The sequence below is a fragment of the Bombus huntii genome, chromosome 9 (genome assembly GCF_024542735.1).
Source record: "Bombus huntii isolate Logan2020A chromosome 9, iyBomHunt1.1, whole genome shotgun sequence".
Taxonomy (NCBI): Eukaryota; Metazoa; Arthropoda; class Insecta; order Hymenoptera; family Apidae; genus Bombus; species Bombus huntii.
The window spans coordinates 7552191-7580175 of NC_066246.1; the positions used below are offsets into that span (position 1 = coordinate 7552191).

Sequence of the window (27985 nt, forward strand, 5' to 3'; positions counted from 1 at the left end):
TTTAAATAATGCACAATTCTGGTTTTCGTGAAAATCACTCTGAAGATAGCTATTGTGGGAAATAACGCATGCGCATTGCGCATGTACGTTTCAGTAGAGAGCAGTAGTAACATGGAGGACATCTCTCTGAGTCACGTTTGAGCCTTTAGAACACAGATCTTTAGCTCATATGCTGCCTCTACTATACACATGTATACACATATGTATTTAGACTATACATAAACGTGGCAATATAGGTTAAATGTTTATAGTCTATGGTGGACTAACAGTGTTTTGCAATTCGTAGTTTAGTAATCTTTTGATGGCAGTGTTTCGAGTTACGTGGTGCCAACGTCACTGCAAACATGAGTAGTAAATCACGTAAAGTGAAAAATCCATTATTATCAGCTGCTGGTGAAGGTTTTCCGTTTGAAAATTACACCGAAAATGCATTTTTGATGCCAGTTACGCCTGCTACACCTGCGGTACTCCGCGATGGTGAGTCTGTTAATGAAACACCTGGGTGGGGCTCTCACAGATTCATATTTTCCTAATCTTGACATGTAATAAAATGTATGAATGACATTTATCACAAAACTAATCATCATTATGTACGTTTTCTTATTCTTTTGTTTCATTTATTTTCACACAGTTGCAGGTATCATTCGCATCTCGGCAAACATCTGTGCATGCATAATGTTTGTTACAAGCTGAATGTCAGTTTATTTCTTACTAGATTAGAAATTGTTTTCCAACCTAGATACTTTATTTATTGTACTCAATGCTTGTACGTATGTTGCACAATAAGTATAACTGTTTATTGAATTCTAATGATTTTGAAATTTATATCAGTTTTGACCTTGTATGTATTTGTATGTAATTGTAAAGTAAACCAGCTTACCCTTCTTTTCCATTAATCGTGCAATACAATACAATTCTATTATAACGTAAAGTTTGTAATAGATTTTGTACATTAAGTTTTCCACTGTTCCTTTTGTTGAAATTTGTTTAATTTACAATTACATTAAGTTGCAATTTATACTTTTACCATTAAAATTATAATGATATAAATTTAAATTGAATTTGATTGTTCTTCAAATATTAAATAAAATCATTGTGTCTGTATATAGAAATAAGGTAATATCAACATTTATTAACAACAACTTATGTACATTATTGTAGATATAATTAACAGAAATGTATTTTAAATCTAATGTTAGTTTGTAATATTAACTTATATAATAGCAAGGATGAATATAAGCTACATCATACTGCGATATACATTTTAGTACTGATAAAGAATTAGAAAGTAGTCCTTTCTGACTGCGTAGGTGGTCTTGATCCATATCGTTGTGTATAAGGCAAGTTGTGACTTTTCCTTTTTCGAATGCAATATATAATTAAGACAGTGATCGCAATAATGAATAACAAAGCTATCAATGCTCCTACTGTAATAGCTGCAATCTCAGCTTCTGATAAGTTGTTCCATGCTGAAAAGATTGATCGTATTTGTTTTATTATGAAAGATACAAATTCTTCATTTCTCCATAGCTATATTATCATGTTTCTTAGAAAGTAATACAAATTCAGAAATATGTTTCTGATATGGGTGCCATAGAGTGTTGCATATTTTGTTCAAAGTTCATATTTATTTATGAAATAAGAAGTTATATCAGTAAATGTAACAGCAATGATGCAATAATTACCTGTGACATCTATAGTTATAGTGCTGTAATTATCTAATAAATCTATTGCTGTAATTTTAACTGTCTTATCACAACACGTAGCAGAATAATAGAATGTTACAGGGCTTCTTGTGCCACTAATAAATTCCGTACGTGGGTAAACATTGTTCAGTGACGATATCACACGTTTCAGACCTGTATAAAGTATTTAACATTTTTTCCTTGTAAAGTTCAAAAAATTCAGTATAAATAAGATAATTTTTGTTCTGAATACCAGTAAATTTGTACTTCATAAATTAACCACGTGAGTTTTTTGTAAACCAAAACTTTTAGAATATTAACACAGAAAATTATTAATAATACTGAATAGAAAAAACTATTTAGTAACTTTAATAAATGCGACGTATTTAAAAATAATGTTTAAAATTAACCTAGTGCGATCAGACCAGCAAGTATAATTTATTGCTAATTTCGTTTATAATGGAAAAGAAGGAAAAAATATCGTTCGTTCTCAGATAAAGCATTGTGTGAAATTCAATTAATACCTGAGTCGTAATCTTGAATTGTAATGTCGACGCTCCAACGGGATTTATAGCATCGGTCTTTTACCAATTTTCCAGCGCAGTTATTATTGAAAGAATATTCGGTAGTTGGCTTTACATCATCGGTTAGCTAGATATTGTGACGTAACGTAATAGAATTTATAATGAAATGTGATTATCAGATTATCGTATTAATAGAAAATGTTATTTTATAAAAATGTATGTTATCGATAATAGCAGAGGTATTAATATTTTCATTCGTAAACTCTTCATCAAAAACATTTTATAGATGTAGTTATATATATGTCGGAGTCAGGTTGGCATTTTGGGACGTTCTATGAACCTTTACTTACTTTACCGTCGCGAATGTAGCTAATATTTATCAGTACGAATGTGGACACTACAAGAGGCTATGAGTAATAGCAATAGGATGTTCGAGATGATGGTGACAACGAATTCAGGTTCGATAACGAATCCACGGTCCATGGGAGGACAAGTATCAACGTACTATTCTATTCGGGTAACTTCTCGACAACTCAATCAGCAATTCGTTCGAAGGATGTAAAATCAGTGATGTTCGGAGACGATGCTGTGGCGGAGGAAAGCTAAGGATGGGTGTGTCTAGCGCACGGGGCCATCGGATTTGTTGGTAACGATTTTAGTTAAGAGAGTGAGGGAAATAGGCTTCGTCGTTAATTGGTTAAACGAAGGGTCTTAACCGCCCTCGAGAGAAAGTGGTTCGTGGGAGGAAAGTTGCATCATACGTGAGAAAAACTAACTTTCCCTTGTCAAGCTGTAGTAGACAATAGTCTTTAGAAATTTTTCGGAAACGGACGTTTGTTTGGTTTGAAGAACCTCGACTAGGAAATTCCTGAGATTTATGGAAGATACTTGAGACTATTGAGGGTACGCAGTGAGTATCCGAAGACATCTGGTTGCCATCTTGCCCGCGGTGTGTGGCCTGGGCTAAGTAGAGTGTTACGCGACGTAACAAAAGGTATGGAGCGATAGTATGATCCTCATTAAAAGAAATACTCATAGTATTCCTGACAGTAAAACATTCCAACGGTTCCTTCGGACAATGAATACCAGATGTTGAGGCACTTATACGGCACAAGTGCAGTTAGTCTGAGGAACCGTTAAAACCTGGGTTTTTTTTTTTTTTATCCCAAATTGACCAATTGACAGCGACGTCAATTTCCCTTACTTTCGGGACGAGGGCTATACTCGACGAATCCGATGATCTTGTGTCCTTAGACACACCCCATTATAATCTTTCTCGGTGGCATCCTCGGGACGAAAATTCATTCTTTTTTGCGACCTCATCGACGAAGAGAGTAGCGCCTTACGATCTGTGAGTATTACACGTTTGAGTCAGATAGTGTGAGCAATTATATCTATCATCCCGTTGACCGTGGATTCGTTATTGAACCTAAGACCAACGTCACTAGTATCGCAAGTGCCCAACTGCCGCGGTTGCTTGTCGAATCGGTAGTATCCACACTCGTATTACCAGGTCGTACCGTCGTTATAACACAGCGATGGCCAATTCCAGTCAAGATCTATCAAACGCCCACAGCCCTATTCCTGACGCTTCTCCGACATGTATATAGAAATACATTTTATAATGTTAATAGTTAAAATTAAAATTATTTAGCATTATTTCATGAAATCTTATTAAACCATAAAGAATATTTTAAGTTGCTACATAGTCTGTATTTTTATACAATATACACTTGCAAATATATTTGCACGACTTTTATTAATGATTTAATAAGCGTATCCATCACAAAATTTGAAATATTCAAGATTTTGTATGCTTTAATAAATTACCAAATGAAAATTTTAATTTTTAAGGATTTATTTGGTAGTGTTTCGTTTGGAAGATATATATTGTCATAATTAATCATTTTTGTGATTAACTTTTTCCAATGATTACCTTTGAAAGTGATCCTTTTACGTATAGATATACAGATTTTTCCTTTATTTCTGTACCCAAGATAAACAACGTGACAGTGTTAGCTGTATCCGGTGCAGCATTATCAGGTACAATCAAATCTACCGCTACGTTGCTCACCTGTCCGGGATATATCCATGTGCTAAAATATAAATAATTAGTAAATAATGAATAGGTTGTCATATCGCGTAACGAAAATCGACATGGTGCTAATAACTGGGATGGTATTAAAGTTATTCAACAACCAAGCATAAGTTTTGTTCATTTATACAGTAATGATATTCACTTAAGTTATTGCATTTTTTCACTAACATCTAAAAGTATTTGAAATGCATAAGAAAATGTATACAATCTTTCGAAGTTGTTTCTATGTAGTTAATATTATATGATATTCTTATATAATAATTTAACAATTTTTATTTGACTTTTCTTATTATCTCATGTAATCTAATTATATAACTGATCATACGATGATATTAATTAATGTTATGATTCGAAATGAAATTCATTTTTCATGGTCAAGCAGGAACAGATCAATGAGATTGACGTATGAAGAAAGGATCATACGTATGGATGACGTGTAATTGATAACTACACATGCATATAAAATAAAACGTTCATTACTGGGATATTAGCAGAAGACAACCTTATTCATTGCATGTCATTAACTTATAAAAGTTAAGTAAAAGAAATAGATTAGTCTTGACTTATCATACAACAATGGTTAAAAAATAAAATAAAGGGGAGATAGATAACTTAAAATATAATTAATCGTTAAAGGCTATCATGGGTGAAATTCGAGTATAAACATAATATAACTTACTAGGCTGGTTGAATGTTGTACAATCTGAAAGGAGTGCTCTTTACTCTGAATACATATCTGACAGGCAAAATACAACTGTTCATCACATCAAATACTATTCTGTGTATCGTTCCTGGTGTAACAAGCAGATTGCTATTTCTGTTTACCTCTATAAGCATCGTTTTCTCCTCGATAATATTTTCATTAGCATAGTTTGCCAATTCCTCGGATAGTTCACGATTATCTAAAGTTTCTATCATCCTCATAGATGTACCAACATTTTTTTGTACTGGTGTTCTGATATCAACGTCGAGGTTATCGATTACTCCAATAGAAGATTTTTTATGAGACTTATCCCATTCCTGAATTAATGACGTGTTATGTTTTACCATGTAAAAGTAAGAATTGTAAGTGAAATAAAATAAAATAAATTTCTTTCTGTGGACAATATGAGGGAAATAATTATGTGTCGCTAATTGTTTTGTTTTATTTTGAATATTGTTCATTTACGATTAGTGAATGTAAATTTGACACCTCATTGAATCGATTCTAAACTACGTACTTGTTATATCACAATTGGGAATAATATTGTTCATTTACTTATTATTAATGAGAACTTTATTTTCTTTACCTCTATTGGAATCATTCTTTCAACAAATTTCTCATTTGAAGAATTCGAAGTAACAGTTAAATTTTTATTAATATCTACGATAGTAACATACTCATACAAATTAAGCAGCATGCTTTCAGTACTAGGAGTAATCATCGACAAATCGTATTCTGTTGAAATTTCTTTCCTTATTTCTTTATTTTCATCTCGATCTTGAATAACATACTTTAGTGATCTTTCTCGTGTTATCTTTCTGTTCCCCACTAATTTGTAACTACTTGTAGCATTCAAATTTTGTTGTTCAACCACAGTTATATCAGAAATAATCGGCTGGAAAAATGTATTACAAGTTGGTGATGTTTCAGTACAATTTCTAGTTTCAAATATATTCACAGAATGATAGTGGCATATTTAATATACGTTACCATTATTTTATCATTAAATGTCTCCTTTTCATCTTGTGATATATCTACTTCCTTTTTAATGTTTGAACGATCATATTTATTCGCTTCATCGTTGATGTTTTCTGTAAGAAAGTAACTTAGATTTTATTATAGGGTGGTATGAAAGAATTCGAATATGTTTCTCAGTAGGAATTTATATAGGAATCTGAATTAACAAACAGATACGAATTTCGTCTATTTAGAAGATCGAAACAGAAATATCTGTTTACATTTTAAGTAATTCTCTTTCGTAATAATGTATGAATTTAAAAAGAGTTTAAATACTCATTGGAAGTAATTTTGAATTGTTTGCTTTCTGTCGAATTTTAAAAGATGATATACTTCTCCTTTTTATTTAGATTACGTTAACTTGCTCAAGGTAAATGTACAGATTAAAATTTGTGTATGATTATTATGATTTCATTGTTTTCAATGAGATATTAAATGCCTGTATTTGAGTTCTGTGTAATTTTCGCAATCTAAACGAAAACAAACGATATGACGAGCATGTGTGTATTTATCACATTTGTTCGAAAACGTTGCATCTTTGATACATTAATTACAATATCTATAACATTATCTCCTAGCTGAATAGCAATGAACTAACGTATGTAAATTCTTCAGCTGATATCAATATTTTCTTCAAATTATTGTCGTCGATATCTTCTACCATTGAGAAACTTAAATAAACACGTGTATACATTATCGTAATATTTATTGATTAGAATTGTTCGAGAGATAGTAGAATCGAATTCGTTAGAAAAACATTTTTCAATTGTGTAATATCGTACACAATTTTTCAATATTACCAACTTGAGCTATATTTCATTTGAAATTCGTAACATTCAAAGTCAAGTATCTTTAAACTTATTTCCTTTTAACTTTTATATAATTACATATCTCAAACTAAAAAATTGATCGATGTACAAGCTAAGAATTCCTCTCGAAACTTATGCAAATTCTTCGGACAATTTTATCAAGATAATAGGCAGTATGTACTTAAAAACTTGAAAAATAGTTACTAATACAAGTGACTAGAAGCTAATACAAGCTTCCAGTTTAATTCATCACTAAAAATAAGTATTACTTTAATTCTTGCAGTTATACATGTAATGTCTGAATCACGGCGTGAACGACAATTGTTTTTAGCAAATCATGTTCCCGCAACAATTTAAACTTACGACTTACGATTTGTTTCTGTAGAAGCTATGAATTGAAACTTAGCATTATTTCAATTTATAGCTCCTATCTCACTAGTTATTTCGAACGTACATTTACGAAAATTCATATTTTTTGTGGAACCAACTTAAAAAATAGACTCTCAATAGAGACTTGTTCCATCTTTTAAGTATTATAACGGATACCGTACTGTGTACTTATATTTTGTATATTCTTTCATATTATGTAATACATTCTTTCTATTCTGTATTTGCACCTTTCAGTTTCTCGTACATGCATAATCATTCGCAGTCTAATAATCACATTTACATATGAAATAATTTATTCAATACAACATTTCTTCCTTTTGAAAGGAGGCTCAACCAAAGATAAAAAAAGCGAGGTGCAATAAGATTTAAAACCGCCAACACATTTATTGTCGGTATCGTCGGTGAGATGAGACTGAATAAGACGACGATACGAACGTGTTGATAGCTTTGATATATCAAGCGAGCGCGTAACGCGTACGAAATCAGAAACAAAGCACATAGTCAAGGTACAACCGATTTGGTAATAATAGAACAGCACATTTGCAGATGGGTTAATTACGAATGTAACCTATTTCATAGAAATCGTGTTTTGTGCGTTCCCACACGTGTACTTAATTTTTTCGTTGTATCTGTTCGATTACGATGATTCATAAAGCAGAAACAAAAAGTAGGAGAAGGAATTGGCGAATCTTGATCTTCTCTTCCTGCATCTCGCGTGCGTCAGCTAAACGCGCGAGCTGGCTGATCAAAGGGCAGCCCGTCGCGTATTGCACAACTTTTCGTGTATCTCTGAGCCAGAAAACAGCGTTTCGGTTGGCAGTTGTCAGATGTGTGGCGCGTCGTTAGCAAGTCTCTTCAACGCGTTACGACGTGGTGGCAAATACGAACGCGACGGCGTTTGCCGACAGTTCGCGATATAAGTTTACGTTAGTTAGACCATCAGGGCCGATCTGTCGGATGTATCTGGTCCTTGGAATCTGTTAAATTTCAAACGATCGCCACGCTTCCATTATTGTCGATTGATCGTCGTTTCATAGGGTTGCCTAGGTAAGCTCTCGATATCTTGGTAATTGGGAATTTTAATCCTTTACACTCGGAATGCCGGTTATTCTGATGCGACTTTTTCTGTGTCGTAAATACGGGTCTCGTAAACTTAACCATTTCACACGATTATTAGGCACGAGCTTTGTATTTAGGAATATTTTCTTTTCCATTCAGAGGTATTGTCACGTAATTGATTCAGGTAAATGTCAAAGGCGTTGCATTTAAAAAGAGTTAAAAAATCAAATTTGGAAGTGATAAGAACTCGATCAGCGAATATCTTAATTCTTTCAGTATTAAAGTGGAACATTTTAATTTATTCTTTTAATTAGAGTTTCTGATTTGAAATTCTTTCGCAACCACTCTTCCGAGTAATCATCAGAGCAATTGTTTCGAAATGTGTCACACTTTATAAATTATGAAATATAAATTATACCCTAACGCACAGCTATATGTAATATGTAAATAAAGTAATCGTACATTTTTCATATGAATTTGGTATTTAATTACCGCGGTAATTAAGAAAGATATTCAAATGTTTCCCAAGTGCAAATGGTTCACTACAACCGGATTGTTGTATCACAACGATAAGACAATAACCTAGTTGAATCATCGTCAGGGAATACCTCGATGGTATTCGAACGTAACAAGTGCACTTGTAACAGGTGTTCTAGCTGTATGTTACATAACAATAATGATTTTAGTACAACATCCTTGACAGTGATAGTAATTATATCAATGATTATTTCTACTTAGTATCGCTTTTTTCGTTCGTGTTTATACGATGCTATATATATCGATGTTGAATATGCGATCATCTTTACATAGCCGGCTGGAGATTTGGAGACACGTGTTAAATACATGAGCTATTTTATTGTATGTGTATCAATGTTTTCCATATATTGAGATAATTTTATGCATGCTGTTCGTAAAAAGTAATGCGTAATTTGTATTCAGCTTTCTAAATTTAAATATTACTATTTTTATTTATTTTATTTAAGGTCGCGTCAATCATTTTTTTAATGGCCATTTAAATTTAATATCTGTTTAAAAGATATGTTTTTATGCACCAAACGTTTCTGGTTGTTTGGGTATATTCGTAACGATACTTTCTTAATAAAAATTTTCCATTTATGGGAACGTTATCGTTGTATGCTTATCTGCGGGTAGAGAGATTTGAATATAGTAAGCATTTTGGAGTATCGTGGAAATAGATTTTTCACCCAGCTGTTTATACAGCATCGTATTAGTGTTATATGTATTCCATCATACGCTTCTTTCATACTTCAATTATTTTACTCTTTTTTAATTGTGACATTGAAAAAAGAGGGAAGTTCGTTAACGATTTAATTCTAAATATATAAATGTTTTGCAAATATCTTTTTAGATCGCATTTCGTCACAAATATCGTTTAACTATATATTGAAACAAAGATTTCGCGTGAATTACATGATTTTGTGCAAACAAATGTTTAAATCTCGTTTTGTATTTAAATCTCTTATACATATTTACATTACCATGTCTTCGTAATTAACAATTGATTTAAAATCATACGTGTGGTGTTGCTTTTAATTCTGAAATTCTTATCGTTCTGCAATTTAATGTACACTACTGTTTCCATGATATTATATAACCTTCGAAATCCAAGTTCCTTTCACTCGTATGTAACAATTTCCTTTCTTATTATTTTCTTTATTAAGTCGCACATCAATCAAAAGTATGAAGTTCTCTTTTGTTTTCCCTCAACTGTACTTTATTTTGCTGCATTTGCTGTCTAATGCTTGCTATGTATGAAAAGACTATAAACTGTTTAAATTTAATAAACGTACCGACCATATTTCTTAACTAAATACATTCAAATATTATTTTCTTTAAAACGACGCCTTAAACAGAAAAAATATTGTACCTAAATTCACACATAGCAAATTTTCTCGGTCGATTTTCTCGACAATAGAGCCTTAAAGGAAACAAAGTCTATTCTATATCTTCAATCTATTTTTTCACATAGAATCATCCCTTCTCGGTTATACCAACGAAGATGAAAGGGACACGCCGTATTTAGATAATTCAAACTAAAAATGCCCACTCACCGTTCGACCGTAGATTCGGCGAAAACAGTTTGTCTACGTCGTTCTCTTCGTCCACGAGACCCTGCACAACGAAGCGATATTTCGAATCTTCCACCCCTACAAGTTTCATCCGCCACTCGCCAGGTGGCGCATTTCGTGTGTCAATTCTCACTCCGTTCGGGTCTCCCTTATGCGTCCAAGATATCGCCGTTACGTCCCTCGACACTGTTGCGTCTGTTAATTAGAATATACAAAGTACGTGCACATAGCGGTCTGTTTCGCGCGTATTTCCCATCTTTGGCTGTATTCCCGAGAAAGACGTTCCTCGAGTATGCGAGTAATATTTCGGGATGGTTTCGACCGATCTAACAGCTTGACGAGAAATCCACGATGAACACGCGCGAAATAATAATCGCTGGATTGGTGTGGCGATAGTATCACGATTATGCGTGCGAAACGAGGAGAATCGTTCGCTGTAACGTAACGAATGCGGCCGGAATTCTCCGAGACGACGATGCGGTCGATACGATGAACGGTAGGCTGGTTGAAAGTGTTCGTGAACGAGGAAAAGCCAAGGGAAAAACACTGGTGTTTCGTTCGATTGAAAATCGCTCGTTAAGGTGCTTTCTAGGCGATTACGTACATAGGTGACTACATAGGATCGATCGTTTTACTCGCAGAAGATTCGTGTTATTTTTGCTCTGTGTGGGAAAGTGATTTAGGGTTAGCGTAAATGGCTTGGCAGTGTTCGCGAGTCAATTCCAAACGTAAATGGAAATTTGTACGAATATCGGAAATAGGTTTATTGTGGAAGAAAAACCAAGGGAGAAGCTTCGTTTGATCCGAGATCATCTCTCGGGGGACCTCTAAGTGACTACGTGGATAGATCGATCGTCTTATTTGCAGGAAATTCGTGTTATTTTTGCACTGTGCGGAGCAGCGTTTTAAGGTGAACGTAGTTGGCTCGTCAGTGTTGCGGGTTAATTCTTAATCTATGGAAATTCGTACGAATATCGTTAGTTTTATTGTGGAAGAAACACTAAAGATATTGGAAGGAAAACAGTGGCATTTCCTTTGATTTGAGACCGTCCCTTTCAAGGCAATTCTAGGTGAGTAGGCGAATCGGTCGTTTTACTTACGAAAGATTTGTCAGCGTTAGAAGTTGGACAGTGTTTGCGAGTTAATGGTGCATAGAGGTGCGTGGAAATTTGTGCCATATTGATTAGGTTTACCGTGTTTGTAACAGAGTTGAAAATTTCATATGAAGCTAGTGAAGGAAAGAACGGAGATATCACAATCTAAGATTAGTAATTTAAAGGAAAAATAGTTCATGTTTGTGGTCTTCGTTAATACGTTAACACAGTGATGGATACTTTTTGAACATAGATCTATAGCGATATAAATCGTTATCTTGCTGTAAACAGAAACGTAGATGATGTAAAATGACAATTTGTTGTGTATATGTCAAAGAAAACTGTACCTACGCTAAGATGACCGATATCATTTTTAGTACAAGTATGTTGTTCATCAGTTACACTTTTGTCGATACGACTTTGATAAGTATTTTTTATTAATTCGTACAGTTTTTCTCATTTACATAAAACGAACGTGGTAAATGATATCTTACGTTTCGCGTGTAATAAATATGCGTACAGCATAAATAACACGGCACATTGAACATGGACATGAAAATTGCCGAGTGCTATTAATTCACCTGCTAATCTACGTACTAAGGATCGAAGATTATTTTTAGTTTACAATGCATAACTAAATTGGACGTGTAGTATTAAAACACGTGGCCCGAGCTGCTATTGCGTCGACGTAAACAGATTTACGTTTGATGAATTGGTTAATTTGCTGCTAATTTGATTTATCGAATTGATCTTGGCCTGCTGCGTCTCTAAAATTTAATCAAGCGTTTAAGACAAACTCACCCATGGGTATTTGAAGCAATGCGTTCGAAACATTTCCATCGATGTCTACGATGATTCGATGAATTGTACTGTTCACTAGGAAATTCGTTTGCGTCTGTCCGTTCAAATTATATTTTTCTGCTATTTTTATCTGTCAGAAAATATTTAAGAAATATTTGTTATATTATTAAATATATTTAAATATATGTAACTGTATATTCTGCTCAGACATCGACAATAATAAATATATACAAAAAGATGTTCATTAAATTATTTGATAATTTAAAATGAAATAAAAATTCGTATAACGGTAACATTTTGCCAAGGCAACAGTATTTGCATAATACCATTAATTAATGTCCGTGCTATAGAATATTCCATTTCTTGTTATTACGGAGAATTAGATATATAGATGTAGTTATTCTGTTGTTTATTTAATTAATTTTAAGATGTAACCCGAGATCTATAAAATATTCATGTGATTCGGATATTGTGTACGAAGGATTAGTTCTAATTTTCGTTGTTCAAAATACGCCTGGTTTGAATTTCACGTTTCTCGCGTAACATGTACATTTCGTGAATAAATTTAAAGTAATAGAAATAATAATTACGCCAATAGGATCAATAACCCTGCTCCGATCGCTTTTATTTCTCTCACTATTTTCCACGTTTGGTTGGAACTCTCTGTCTGCGTAATTCGAGGCAGTTCCTGTTTCAGTGGTGTTACAATTTAGGTCAAGGTAAATCTAAAAGCATAAAGAAGACGATGAGTGCTATTTAAACGGCAGCGCTACTATTGTAGAAATTTTGTTGAATCGTACCTGACAATTTTTGATGATGTTATTCAAATTTCGTGTATCCGTCGATTCTGTTTTTAATAGTAATTGCGAATGATCTTTTGGTCGAGATTGATCTAAAATATTTCAGCATGCAAGTTACTTTCTCATAGGTTTGTTGCTATTTAATCAATTTTATTGAAGCTTAGTTGAAACTGTGTCGAAAGTAGACAACTAAGCAGATTGGTTTGCTGTACAATTAATTACTAATTACATAAAAACTACGATAATATAAATGTTAATAGATTGGGGTTAGGTTAAAAATTAAATCCATAAAGCATGACCGTTTTACAGTTTTTATATGTTGTTTTGAAATTATAATTACTTTTTGCATGTTAATGTATCTTACCTAACATGTCTATGTCGTCAGTCCAGAAGACATTGACATATTGTTTATTGACTCCGTCCTTGTTGTATCTATCAATGCAGTACCTTTATGATAAATTGAAATTTTATTTTATTATTTACTATCTTAAATATATAATAAGCAATGTTATTTAACATTTAATATTGTACATATTAATATCTTACAAGTGCACCGTAATCATCGAGTGCACGTAACGTACGATTTAAGATCTAAGTTCTACGGTTTTTATAAGAAATGTGCTTCAAATTTGTTGAAATTGCCTTTAGAAATATGTTGATATACCGAGCAAATTTATAGTCACTGATATGCGAGCCTACACCATTTCGCAACAATGTGCGTTTTTAGTTACTTCAAATAAGTCGAATACATAAAATTCATTAAATATATGTAAATTTTTGTGTTTCACTGCATTAGATGTTTATTCAGTATTATTCAGTATTATTCAGATATTTATTCAGTAGTTATTAGGTTCTTGGACAAGTTACGAATTATCGGCTGTTTGTCATCAAGATAAGATCTAATATTTCAGTACAAATTGGTTGGGTCACCACTAAAACAGTTATATGAACGATTTTTGTGAAATTTTTCTACATTTGCTCTTTATTCTATATCCCGTTCATAATTATGTTTATGAAGAGTGATCACTTTGAATACTTAAGTCTCCTCTTGAAGATTAGAAGTTAAAGGTTTCACTGTTCAAGGAAATTCAGAAAATATACAAATGCAAGAAAATTGATGTCTGGATTTAAAAATACTCATCAAAAGCCATATGAGTATCAAAGAATTCATTCATCACGTCTCAATTAATGATCCTTTGATGCTCGATGATTCTGTGCAAGAAAATTCCAAAGATCAATTCTTAATAGATCCTCGTGATCATCTCACCTAGAACACACGTCCGTAGAGGAAACTAAAATTCCATCGTCACCGGTATTTTCTAATTGTTTAAAAACTTCCTTATCCACTGAACGCTGTATTGAACGAATCCAATGAGGTGCCTGTGGAGCTTTCGAATCTAACGATTGCCTGAAAAGCGTCCAGTTTTTTCTCGAATCTCCATCGATACTTCCAATAGGGTCCACGATTGACGTATCGTCGAAAACTATCGCGCATTTGATACACACCAAATAACAAACAAACAAGAACCAGAAACACGTTAACGCTGACATGATATCGTTCGATGTTTCGGGAACACTGTGGTCAGAAAACTCGTCGTAAAAATGAGGCAGTTACTTATAAAGTTGCGGGCGTAGACGTTTACAAAAGGGTAAGGTGTCTTGTCAATTAGGTGGACGATAACGTGGTCGCAAAGTAAATCTAGGTGTAAACGCGGCATATTGCACAATCACAGGTGTTTGATGTGAACGCGTGTACAGGATGTGAGATCGGCTATAGAAATCGGTAATACGAGATCCGACAGGATGTCAGCACAATCGTACGCGTAAGAAAAGATACAGGCAATTATCTTTGTCATCGGGATTTACGTTCATTGTATCCTGTCCAATATTGACAGTTTGTGAATAATCCAGTCGAGGTATCAGCTTATTGAGGGATTCACGGTTAATATAGCAAAGAATGAGATTGTGGATGGCTTTAGAACTGTAACAGGTTATGATGATTGCTGAGCTACGTCGTTTCTACGTCATGTAAATAGAGGATTTTCAGGAACTTGGGTAATTTATATAGCGTTGCGTCAGATTTTAAGCATCGAGATTAAGCACGCAGGTTTTGCTTCGTAAGAAGACAGATTTAAACTTGAGATTTTATTAAAGATTAAAGATAGAGCAGGGTTGCCTGAGATGTTTGTTATTCTGTTCGGTATTAGCGCGAGGAATTTAGAGCGATGAAAAGTTAAAAATTATGCGTTCCTTGAAAAAGCGAGGTAATAGGTTTGTATTAAGGGTATTTGTTGTGATTAGAAGGTTGATATAGCTTGTATAATTTTTGTGGAATAATTATACTCGAGACATTATTGTTTTACATAAATAAGTAATTCATTTGTTAATTTATTCATACGTTAGATTTTATTAAATTTACAAAACTATCATTCGACGATGGTTTTCGTGATTTACACGTATAATTCTGTCTAATGAGATAATATTAGATTCGTTGCTTTCTAACATGTATGTGAATAATTTGTTTTGCATGAAATCCAAACGTATTTTAAATAAGAATTATAGGGAAATATAATCCTATTCGTATCATTATCAATCTTATTATTCACCATAATTAATCTCGATTTATTTCAGGAAAAAAAAACACTTCCGAAGAAAATTATCTCTATATCATAAAACTGTTTTATACATTCTAAAATATCGTCGAATTTTCCGTTGTTTTCAGGTGCTGAACTGAACAGCTTCGTAGGTCAGGAGCCGGCGAGTTTACAGAATTCAACGACATCGACAACTGCAGCCGATGCGGAAAGTGAATTCACGCCAATACCCCTGCATCCTGAAGAAAACAAGAATCCACCGAGTCAGCCAACGAAACAAGGATACCTCACCTCCATTCTTTCCTCCTTGCCGAATTTATCATTGTCATCGATTACCGGCGACAATTCGACATCTCAGGCGAATCAAGGAGTGGAGAAAGTAACCGGTGTACAGAATACAAATCCTTATGTGCCTTCGCATGATCGTAACTCGTTGAGGGATACGTCACCTCCTGTAGTCGCCAATTTTCACGATCCTCGACGCACGAACTTTGCAGGATCCGTCGAGGTTAATTCTGGAATTAGCGGAAGTTTGTCAGCCCCGCCACAACCGACGGTGCCACCTACGCTTCCTTCGTCAACAAATGGTAAATTTGTTAGATTTCTTAGAAAGTTGCGAATATTAGTGGTATCCAGGTAATTGGCTTAAATAAATAATGCATAATATAATAATCCTTTTTCTTTCGTTTCAGGACCCATTTCATATCGGCTTGGCAGTCAAAGACGTCTTAAATACGCACCGCTGCCCGATTTAACATCAAACGCGTCCAAACAATATTCCGCCCCGGTAACTCAACCGTTAGCCATATCGAATATCGCAACACCTAATATATTCAATCCAAACGAATCTATCGCGCCAGTTCCAAGTTATCAACCCGTTGAAACGTCGATTTCCACCAATTCACCGTCGTTACAACGTTCCACGCCGGAGTATCTGTCACAGGCCAACTCTTTGCAAGAGTCTTTTAGGTCCAGTCCAGTGGCAGCAACAGTTCCTTACAGCTCTAGCGGCACTTCGCGAAGTGTAACGCCTCAGAATCAAAATTCGGGTTCTGAAACTGTTCCTGTCGTCGACAGACCAAACGTTCCTCTGTCGTCTGCCCGGACAATTCCTCTGCAAGTTCCGGAACCGATTACTCCACAGAATACTCCGGCCAACGTTTCTTACTACGCGTTTGATGCATACGCTGGTCAACGAGATTTCCCTCCGAAGACGGTCAACTTAGAAAAAGAACCGGTGGTAGCGAAGAGTCAAACAGACTCGCCTTTGCCAATTTTGAAGGACAGTACTGTGAGACCCAGCGCGGAGGCGAAACCTTCTGTAACCTTTGCGCCAGTGTCTGCGGTTCAAGTTTCGGAGAAGTTGGAACACTTGCTTGCCGAACGAAAGGAAGATTCGCCGGACCTACCCACCGAGACGCCAACGAAAGTCGAGGAAAGTGCAAAACAGTGTGAAATCGCTGAGAGTTTCGACGATGTAAATTTAACTAGTGCTGAAGACAAGTACGAGTTACCGAAATCTGACGCGTTGAGCAATGCGTTTGTAAGACAAGAGGCTTCAGAGGCGATACAGCCAACGGTACCTTCCCAGGAAGTGCACACAGACCTCGAAAAGTTCGATGCACCGCAGAGTCATGGTGTTCCATCGAACGTGCAACCTCCACAACAATATTATCAACCCCAGTCTTTCGCATCGAGTGGTGACGTCTTTGTGGGAAAGCTGCCAGACCAGAGGTTGAGTTCTTCTGCAGCGGTTGCTTCAGTCGCCAGCACATTCCCCGATCCCTCTAACAATTTCGCACAATCTGCGAGCTCGTTCTTCGCTACGCCGAAGGAGGATACCAGCTCGTTTTCTACTTTCCAGTACAAAGAACATAGCACGAATGCCCCTGTAGACGTACTTTATTCGGGAAACGATTTGCAACAAGTGTCGTTCGGTAGCTCGATCGATTCCAGTTTCGTTAGTCCTTCGATACCCGTAGCTCAGTCGCCGTGGGACGGTAATCAAATTTCTCAGACTGTGATTGCAACATGTAACGCGTCTGCTCAACAACCGCAACAGCCGTTGTTTTACAATCCCGCACAATTTCAAGAATTACCGCAATACGCACCTGCAAGCCACTTGTACGCGCCACCAGTGCAAAATATAACAACGAACCACGCTCATCACTATTTCAATAATTTCGCTGGACCAACGAAAACGTACGATATAACGAGTGGAATTGGCATTGAATTTCCTACTACGTCTTCTGTGACGGCAACCGTACCTGAACCCACAGGTTCGGCTACACTGAATCCAGTTCAGATGTCAGTTAACCCATTGGGTGGACGCGATAACGCTGACGGTGTTTCTAATATTCAGAACTTGGTGAGACACGCAATCGTATTTATATGATATAATTTGTATTTTATAATAATTCCGTGAGATTATTTTCATCGCTATCTTTCTATGCATCTAATGAATGTCTACAATATACAAAACATACAAAATATCCACAATAGAGTACTGTTTGTAATTTCTAGTAGATAAAACGAATTCCTATTTAAGTTTTAGCTGTTCATATTAAGATATAGATCCGCAAGTCTATCCATAACCATTATCTAAGTCATAAGAATAACATATTCTTTTAATCCATGATTGTTCTATTAAGAGAATATTATAAAATTTTATTTATTCCATATTTTATGTATTCTATATTTTGCGATTAATTTTAGACTGCTGGCTCTATGGATAAACGCATGCAGTACAGAGGGGTGTATCACCATTGGTTTTATCGCAAGAAGGTGGAACACAAAGTGCTATGGCTTCCGTTCTCCATGCAAGACAGCTTGCGTTTAGAAGACGTTCACAACTCTAGCGAAATCACCCCTGAAACGACAGTTGCTACTGACGGAGGTCGTTACGACGTGGACATTTTACGTCGTCAGAGATCCCCCGTTTATTGGAGTGGAGAATCGACGGAAGTGAGACGATGTTCTTGGTTCTTCAAAGGACCAACCGAGTCAAGATACGTTCCTTACGACGAAAGTATTGCTGCCAAACTCGAGGAAGAATATAAACAAGCATGTCTGTCGAACAGTTGGAACCGAAGGATCGACTTGAACAGCGGAGAATACATCATCTTTCACAGTGCCACAGTTCAGGCCCATTATTTGACAGCTGCATCACCAGAATTGGCAGCTTCGTGGGGCAATAGCGCGGTAAATTATACATATTACTGTATCTTTTTGTTGTTGTGCTGTTTTTTTATTTAAACGTACCATTTTCTTTTTTATTAGTATTCTGCTGTATCAATGTTCTATTAATGTGTTATGGAATGTATAGTATATGGAAAAATTAAACTGAGATCGAATATATTAACGCATTACAGTCTGTCGTTGGGTGTAGAAAAGTTAATTTTGAAAAGTAGATTAAAATTTAAAAGCACGCAAAGAAATTGATATTTATCTGATATCAGAAAGGATTACTCTAAAAGAGTATTGCTTTTTAAAAAGCATTCGGAATTAATAAATTTTATTCTATATTTTTTTTTTTGTTCATACATATAATAATAATCCCCCATCGATCTTTCTAATTGGAGATTAGGAAAATTCATGTATACGTCACAAGTTGTTCAAAGTCGATTTTCCCAAAAACGATGTCTCTAACGCAATTTTGTTATTATTGATTTTCCTTTGTCCGTTTGTATCGTGAATTGTGAGGCATTTTGTATTAGATAATTATTTTGTATGTATAAATGTATATGCTAATTCTGATGTTTATTTGATACTGTTGTCTCATATATTTGTATTTTGGGTACGAGGATTAAAAGTATTATTTGATCTTTTAGTCAACTAAATGTACAAATATGTGCGCATGAATTCTAATGTGTCTTAAGTAGTATGCATCTTTAAAAATTTGTTCCTTAATAATAGAATTTTCAATGTGCTTTAACATTTATGTTCTGTTTTGTTTTAACTATTGTGTTTAATCTTTTTATTGTGTGTGTATGATCACTGTATTTTATACTAAACACTTTAAGTAGATGCTTATTTTTTGAATGCCACACTTTTTCAGTTTATGCTAAATTTGACATTTAAGAAGTATTTTGCCAAATATTTTCGAAGTATTATTATGCTACATTTTAAAATAAAATTCAAATTTGAAATAAATTAAAAGAAAAGATACATCTTAAATGACGTTACATTTTATGGAAAATATAGTCTGTGGTCAAATAAAAAAAAAATGACTTTATTTTGCAGGCTCTATAAATTAAGTATAACGCATAATTGGAAGAAGAATACTTAATAAATTGCATACTTGATGATTTAAATATATTTTGAACTAAATCTTTGTTGCTGGAAGAGTTCGCTATAATTTCATTAGCATAGTAAACAATTTATAAAATAATCGTTGATTTTCTAGCTATCGTTCAGCGCAGTATAAACTGCTGTCTTTGCAGGCATGTCACGCATTCATTTTTATTCCGATTATTTTCTTTTTTATTACGCACGAATGGTTCTGTTGGAAATGTTGAATCGCAATTTGTACAGGGCTCAGAGGACAGTGCATATTTACAGGGTGCTGGTAGTAGGCCTAAGGTGATAAAAAGAGGCCTTGACGAGTTCCACATCGAAGATGGCGAGCCTGAGAAAGTGGATCATCTTCTGTTCATCGTTCATGGCATTGGAAGCGTTTGTGACTTGAAATTCCGAACCGTGGAAGAAGTTGGTACGATCAGAATTATTTTTATAAATCTTCAGTATTCCTTTAAATGTAAACTTATAGTATCTCTAAAAATTCTACTTTCTTAGAGAGGAAATTCTGAACGACATGATAAATAAAAAGTAATATTGTGTTAAATTCTTAAATGTATGAAAAACAATTTTATACTTTTGCATGATAAACAAGTCTGGTACTAAAGCTTCTCGAATAATAAATAATAGAAATACATTGTAATAACTATTTGTATTGGTAATAAGTTCAATGTAATAACAATTTAATGGTGCTACTAATAACTCGTGTTATGGATTTACAGTCGACGAATTTCGAAGTATTTCGCTGCAGTTAGTCCAGTCACATTATCGAACCGCCAGTGAACAGAGAATCGTGAATAGGATAGAAGTTTTACCAATCTCGTGGCACACGACGCTTCATTCCGAGGATACTGGAATCGATAAAAAATTACAAGCGATCACTTTGGAGAGTATACCGAAATTACGACATTTCACCAATGACACATTGCTCGACATACTTTTCTATACTAGTCCAGTATATTGTCAAACCATAACAGAGACGGTTGGAAATGAAATAAACAGACTAGCCGCTCTTTTCAAGAAACGTAATCCGGATTTCGATGGTGGAATATATCTGGGCGGCCATTCTTTAGGTAGTTTAATTTTATTTGATCTTCTGTGCCATCAGAAACCGCTGTCGGATAATACATCGTGTGATGACAGTGAAACTAACGAAGAGCAAGTAAGTAAATCATGTTTACTTGATTTTAAAAGGGGAAACGTAGAAAAGAGAATTTAGAAAAACGATCAGACAAGTCTTTGATTAAAGAATGCGTGAAGAAACCTTTTTATTAATTGTCACTTTTATATTTTGAGAAATTATTAATTTCAGAAAAATCTTTCTTGTTAAAGTTGCCGATGAAAACCAATTTTCATAGGTTGCTTGTATACCTATTACTCGACGTATCCAGTCAGAATGAATTTTTCTAAATTCTTGCAACTTGATTTATTATATTACATTACACTTTAATATAAACTGATAGTTCTGAAAATCTTACGGATCGTTTAAAAATTAGAATAGTACAGAATATGTCTTTATATATCGTTCAAAAGTTTCTGGAAATAAGTAGTGATATTTAAACTGTGAACTCAGTGTCAAAATTATTTAAACAAACGCGTCTCAGCGCGAATACGGTCGAACAATAATTATTAAAAAATTAATCATAAACTTTTATTGTCACTCGAACTATTAATTTACTTTTAGTTTATAACGACAGTTTAATTTTGTTTGTTTCAGAATCAAGAAAATATCGATCCCTCTCAATTATCCAATCGTGTAGCGAAACGACGTCTCAGTAAAAAGATCAGCTACGTAGTAGGTTCTGCCGGAACGGGTCAGCCTTATATACACTATACACAATTACATTTTCACCCACGTGCCTTTTTCGCTCTCGGTAGTCCAATTGGTATGTTCGTGACAGTTCGTGGCATTGATATGCTCGGGGAAGACTTTGCATTACCAACGTGTCCCGCCTTTTTCAACATATTTCACCCGTTCGACCCAGTAGCTTATAGAGTCGAAGCACTCATTAATCCAGATGCTCCTAAATATCGACCAATGTTGATTCCCCACCATAAGGGACGTAAGAGAATGCATTTAGGTAAGCGTTCATTTGAGACCTACTGTGATATACAAAATCTATTTCAGATCAATTAAACAATTTTTACTTTACATTTCAAAAGAGATATTTTAGAGCATTTTAGTAACATATTATTTGTGGTACGGTTTTATTTACTTGTTGTGCCCTTATATGCAATAAAATTCATTCCAACATTCTTTTAAGTATCTCTATATTTGTTTCCATTAAAAATTTAATGTTTTCGTAAATCAATATAAAGTTGATTTATAGTTATGCATTTTCAAATTGTAATTTAAAGTTAGTATAGAGATTAGTACAAATTTACTAATATAAAACGAAACAGAATTCTTTATAATATTTTGTAAGAATTTCTTGTGAAGCATTTTCACCTCTATTTATTGCAAAATATGTCACGGAAGTTTTAATGTGATAAACAATTTATAAATTGAAAATAGTGATAGGTATTCGACCGGAGATAAAATTAGGGAAATAAAAAATACGTAAAAAATGTTGCCATAATTTGTGTATCTTGTAGAATTAAAGGAGACAATGGCGCGGGTCGGCGCGGATCTGAAGCAGAGGCTACTGGATTCCGTAAGAAGTACATGGAATTCTGTCTATCAGTTGGCAGTGTTTCACAGATCAGATAATAACACACTCGAGCGTGAAATAGACAAAGTTATGGAAGAACAGTTACAACAAACAGTTTCGGATCAACAAACTAACGACGATATCGATGTTGAGTTTAAAGTGGGCAACCTAAATGGCGGGCGAAGAATAGATTACGTCCTTCAAGAAGCTCCGTTCGAGTACATTAACGAGTACATTTTTGCATTGACAAGTCACGTCTGTTACTGGTTAGTAAAATTTTTCAAATCGTATTAGAAATTATTGAAAAGTCTTCATTGAAGGCTTCACGTAACGCTTCGTGTATATAAATAGCAAATTAATTATTACTTAGATTACTTGACAAAGTTCTTGAGTTTTACAAGATCAATATTTTTTTATCATTTCCCTTTATTATTTATAATAAAGAGTTTAAAATAGTATGTACTAATATTTTCATATATTAATTTATATCTTTATGAACACGTCTAAAGGAGTAGAACTTAGGCAGAGATTTGCTTGACTCTCTAAATATTATAACGACTACTGTACTTTTTGTGCAACGCTATTATGTGTATTCTATATGTTTTTGCACCTTTAAATTTCCCATAGATGCAAACGCACTCACACTCTTCCAATGAGTATTGTAGGTACTTTGTAGAAAACTCTTAATTAACTCAAAACGTTATATATTTTTGTCTAGGGAGTCTGAGGATACTATGCTGATGATTTTAAAGGAAATATATGGCTCCGATGGCATTCAGACAGACGCACAACTTCCACAGCAAACATTGTGCGTAGAACGGCTGTCCCCATCGCCAACCTTGTCGTCGTCCTCTAAATGTGACGGGATACCGCCTATGGCACGTGTCATTGGAATGAATCCTACTACACCTATATCTGAAAAACCTGTTAGCCCACCGCCTAAAAGCGGATTTGTTAAAAAGTCATGATCAAAATGGAATCGCTAAGTTTCCTGGAAACATTTCAAGATAACGAAAAGCAGGGCGATGTTCAGAATCATTCAATCGCTACCGATCAGGTTGATGCGGGCATTGTACCTGACGCTAACGCTAGTTACAAATTTTACGATTACTGAGAATCAAATTTTCCTGTTTCCTACGAGGAGATGTTATCAAATCTGCGCTATAGCGTCGTAAAGTATTGTCCAAGTGGATTGTTCCTCTGTGTGTTCTCAAATACGCCGTTTAGATTCGTCGACCTATGTGACAACGTTCAAGTATCAAACGATTAACTAAAAGCATCATGCATTAAGAAGCGATTTAAATGAATTATGATATTCTAAGTCCTAGGCGAACCGTGAAAATTATACATATAGGATTGAAGCGTTGGTCTTAAGTTGATATACACGGTACGTTGTCGCACTCTAAAGATATTGCAATATTCATCGAAGGAATTTGAAGGATACTAACATAGGACAAGCGAACGCGAGTGAGAGATTTGTAATACAAAAAAAAGAAGGTTATATATAATATAAGGATTAATCACATATTGTTTATTGTAAATATATGATTTATAAATGAATACAAGTTAAATAGACCATGAGGTTTTTCAAAATGTGCTTGCATTATGAGAATTTAACTCCACGTTCTCATTAATGTAAGGATTTTAATAAAATACCATATTCTTCTACTTGTTAGATTTATTATCGTCTCGCACCTTGCTCCTCTATACGTTTTTATTTCTTGTATGGTATGGCCACTTTTTCGTAATCTTTGTATTCGTTGTCAAGTTTCATAGTTTCATTTATTTAACGTGTGCTTCAAGAAACGAGCAATTTTGTTTGTACATCTTATTTCGAAAAGATTTTTCACTTTTCATGTACGTTCCATTCACAGTTTTGACAAGCTTCTGTTAAAAACGAAAGAAATATTTACATCAAGCTTTACACTAATGCATAATGAAAAAAAAAGAATGAAACGAGCCAATAAAATACATTGAATCGTTAAAAAACGGGATTAAATAGTTTTATATTCTTGTTAGATTAATATCAAGAACAAGTTGCTGGAATTAACATGAAGAATAGTTGTCGAAAAATACCGTTTTACGTGTCACATCGGTAACTTCCAATTATCCCGTCATACTTGCTAACGTACTCGTATACCAATTCAACAATTCTCTACGTATTTCACTCTTTTAGAATTTTACTTTCAATGTATTTGTATTCGTCATCAGGATCATCCCGCGAGACGAACCAGGCGCGTCCCTTGTTCATTTTCGCCTTGTAGAAAAATTTCCTCATAGAATTGTTAATCTCCGGTCAGGTCTTCCGTGTCCTTTGGAACGTTGCTACACGTCCCGCAGGATCATCGAATGGTGTTAGCTTATCGTGCGAGCAGTTTTTAGTTAGCTGACATAAAAAAAAGAGTGGTTCGGCACATGCACGGGTATCACGAAACGCTAATTAATTGCGATGCAAGCCCACAGGGTCTACGGGCGCTGCTTTGCATTTTGCGTGCAGGCCCTCGTAAAACTACATGGCTGTCAGCCCGGGCGAATTTCAAGATGATTTATCGTCTTGGCAAAACTAAGTTTTTCGCGATACTTCGCGGAGGTTCTGAAAGGCGCGGGCAATGCCTTTATACATGCAACTATACTCGGTGCTGTTGGTTTACGCGGCTCGACGTCGTTGATCGACTCGTGTTTTATGTTCCTTCCATCCAACTCTGGCCACTGCTCCAACATGTTCCCTCTTCTCGCCTCTCAAACGTCGTTCACTGAGTTTCCCCGTTGGCTTTCACGCGAAATGCTTTTGCGTCGTTGAACTATTATATTATCGGTATTTATGCAGGATAATGACCACCTCCGGCGCTAACTTTGGTAGCACGGAAACTTATCACGTTGTAAATATACGTATGTATTTGAATACGATGGAGTCGTGTAGATTGCACGTCGAATACAATTTTATGCGAGTCACGGTATTTCTATTACTTCGTGCGATCAATTCGAATGAAAAATGGAAAAAGGAAGAACCGGTGACCATAAAATCAAACGAGATTAAGTTCCTTTTCTACCAGTTATTGCCTTGTTATATTCAGCATTTGAAAGCTCGCGCGAGATCATTGATCCAACGTTCTAAGAGATTATAAGGGACAACATGTAATTCTGAACTGATTACGTTGTTCTTTTGTGTTACATTGTATTTTATGCTATACGTACGTGCAATTTTTGAATGCAACATTTTGATTAATTACATTCGTTTGCTTAATAATTTGAACCAACAATGTGTCCTAATACTTACGTGATCTAAGTCTATGAACGTAACGCGTTATTTAAATAACGTGAAATCTGTTAATCGTGGAAATATGGAAAAGAACGTTACGACGAACGATTATCATATTAGCTTTCTCGCGTATCGAAATGATCAAATCCAACATTATCTTTCGTTCGTGTGCGCTTGTTTACGATCATGTTACAACGTAAAATTGTAATGCGCTACCGAATACAAGATTTCGCTTCACTATAGAGAAGCAACCGCATCAGAGGAGAGACGTTTATGTCCAGCTGTTGTAGCAGAAAGTAAAGTAGAGGGTAAGATTTTACAACGAGCCTCGGCTGGAGTGATTTATATTTTGAAAAAGCCGCATGACGTTTACGATATCTAGTCGGAAATTATTTATAGCGGCTGCTTGTGTCGAGAGGAGCTCGCGATCCGTATCTTCCTTTTGTTAGAAGATTCTCAGTGATCGCAAAAACGACAAAATTCACCTCTGTCGCTCGAAACACGAGATAAAAATAAAAATGAAGCGTTCGAACTAAAAATATACTTTGAACTTTTGCGAATTATCTCTATTGTCTATCCAATTATTTCAAATGGTTGAAAGTAAATTTTGACTTTGAAGTTGAATTTATCGCAGATACTTACGGTTAGTTCGAAGTTCATTTCACTTTCGCAGTTTCGACGAGATTATTAAAAGGGAAAAAGTGCGGGTAAATTGAGTGCAACTTCGTCTCTAATGTCAATGACATTCACCGCTGTTCTAGTCTAACTGCGATTATTCTAGGACAGCGACAGAGAAATTAATAGCACAAATTTAGTTTTTAGATTTCAGATTTCAAACTTTCACGATGGTGAGATGTCACGATATTTTTGGTTCTCTGGTTTTTCGCAAAGTGCTAGTGCATAATGAAAGTGCAAAGTGCAAGTGCAACAGCGATACGAACGCTTCCGAGGAGCAATGCATATTTAGTTTCAGTTCACTTTAATCCGAAAAGAACGTTTACCTTTTTGAAAACCATGCTACTTCTGCTTCCACTTCTTGGGAATTCGACGACAACGCATAGACGTTAATAATTCTTGACGTAATTTTGAAAGTTTGGATTTTTGCCTGTTTCCATTTTGACTCTCTCGGCGGGTCAGGCTACACAGCTTTCTGGCACGAATCCATTTGTCGCTCTTTTCTGGAATCATAAACCGCTCCCCGCTTTTCTTTATCAACATTTGGCGATCAAATTCGAGTTTCCAATTAATCTTCGACTTTTGGCCAGTACACGCATTTATGACCGCCTTAACGTGGACCAGCATTTGTTAAAATAGCGTGCTGACACTGATAACAGACTCCCGAAATTGTTCGTATTCTCTTATTTTCCCATTTATTTTCATGTTTTTCAACGTGTTTTACGTTTGGTTATTTCTGCAACGATGAATATTTTTATCAATATCTTAACCGAATTAAATGATCATCTTTTATCAATTTTATTTAATAACAGATACTGTATCAGTCGGATATGTTTGTATTGGCCTGTATTACGTTTCTAGATGTATAATCGTAAAATAATTTTGTTTTGCAAATTTAGCAATATTTTTAATACTTATCCTTATACGTTACTTTCAACGTTATTCTTATATTTATTATTATTTATTTTTATTCTTCCATTGGTTTCCATTGATAAATGAATAATGGATAGGCATTAAAATAAATTATTATCTTTCGGTTGTTTAATATGTTTTTGCTTACATGTTTCGTTTCGTTTCGAAAATATGTTTGTTCAGAAAATATCTGTTCCCGTGGAATTTTTGCGGAAAGAAATGTTACTTTTCTTTAAAGGAACTTCTTTGAGAAGTGTTCTCATGGAACAGATATTTTGATGTCTGTTTAATAAAAGTTTCATGAAAACAAGTTATCTTAGAATATATATCCTAGAAAAGGTTTCATGGGATAAATAAAAATACCAATATATTACTAATATATTACATACTAGTTTTATTTAACAATATCATATTGTTCATATGGTTATTTAGTAAATGGTATATAAAACATGATTAATTAACCGTTTCATAAAAAGTGTTGTGCAGAAAAAAGAACTTGTCAAAAATAACACTTAAATAACATCTTTT

General features: G+C 34.7%; 2 protein-coding genes and 1 long non-coding RNA gene across 6 annotated transcripts; 1 reads left to right on the forward strand and 2 right to left on the reverse strand.

Annotated features, from left to right (window-relative positions):
- Positions 1-95: 95 nt before the first annotated feature.
- On the forward strand, positions 96-24279 carry LOC126869220 (SEC23-interacting protein-like). 3 transcript variants are annotated; one of them, XM_050625464.1, is made up of 9 exons: positions 96-477; positions 15793-16251; positions 16357-18032; positions 18380-18865; positions 20198-20375; positions 20683-21122; positions 21678-22041; positions 22556-22877; positions 23330-24279. In XM_050625464.1, exons 1-9 carry the CDS (start codon positions 345-347, stop codon positions 23577-23579), a joined length of 4308 nt encoding a protein of 1435 aa, XP_050481421.1. In that variant the 5' UTR covers positions 96-344; the 3' UTR covers positions 23580-24279. The 3 variants fall into 3 exon arrangements, with proteins under 3 accessions (XP_050481421.1, XP_050481422.1, XP_050481423.1); XM_050625465.1 differs by having other exon boundaries at positions 20225-20375; XM_050625466.1 differs by lacking the exon at positions 96-477 and adding an exon at positions 10598-10871.
- LOC126869230 (uncharacterized) lies at positions 1113-12737 on the reverse strand. Of its 2 annotated transcripts, none has more exons than XM_050625488.1 (9): positions 12271-12737; positions 10358-10570; positions 6001-6101; positions 5597-5905; positions 4987-5327; positions 4146-4305; positions 2210-2336; positions 1686-1859; positions 1113-1469 (listed from the first exon to the last, which is right to left on the reverse strand). In XM_050625488.1, the coding sequence occupies exons 1-9, from the start codon at positions 12272-12274 to the stop codon at positions 1282-1284; spliced, it is 1617 nt and encodes a 538-aa protein (XP_050481445.1). In that variant the 5' UTR covers positions 12275-12737; the 3' UTR covers positions 1113-1281. The 2 variants fall into 2 exon arrangements, with proteins under 2 accessions (XP_050481445.1, XP_050481443.1); XM_050625486.1 differs by having other exon boundaries at positions 11964-12737.
- On the reverse strand, positions 23703-27960 carry LOC126869251 (uncharacterized). Its single transcript, XR_007690867.1, has 2 exons — positions 26872-27960; positions 23703-24498 (listed from the first exon to the last, which is right to left on the reverse strand). It is a non-coding gene; the product is annotated as an uncharacterized LOC126869251 (long non-coding RNA).
- Positions 27961-27985: the final 25 nt, after the last annotated feature.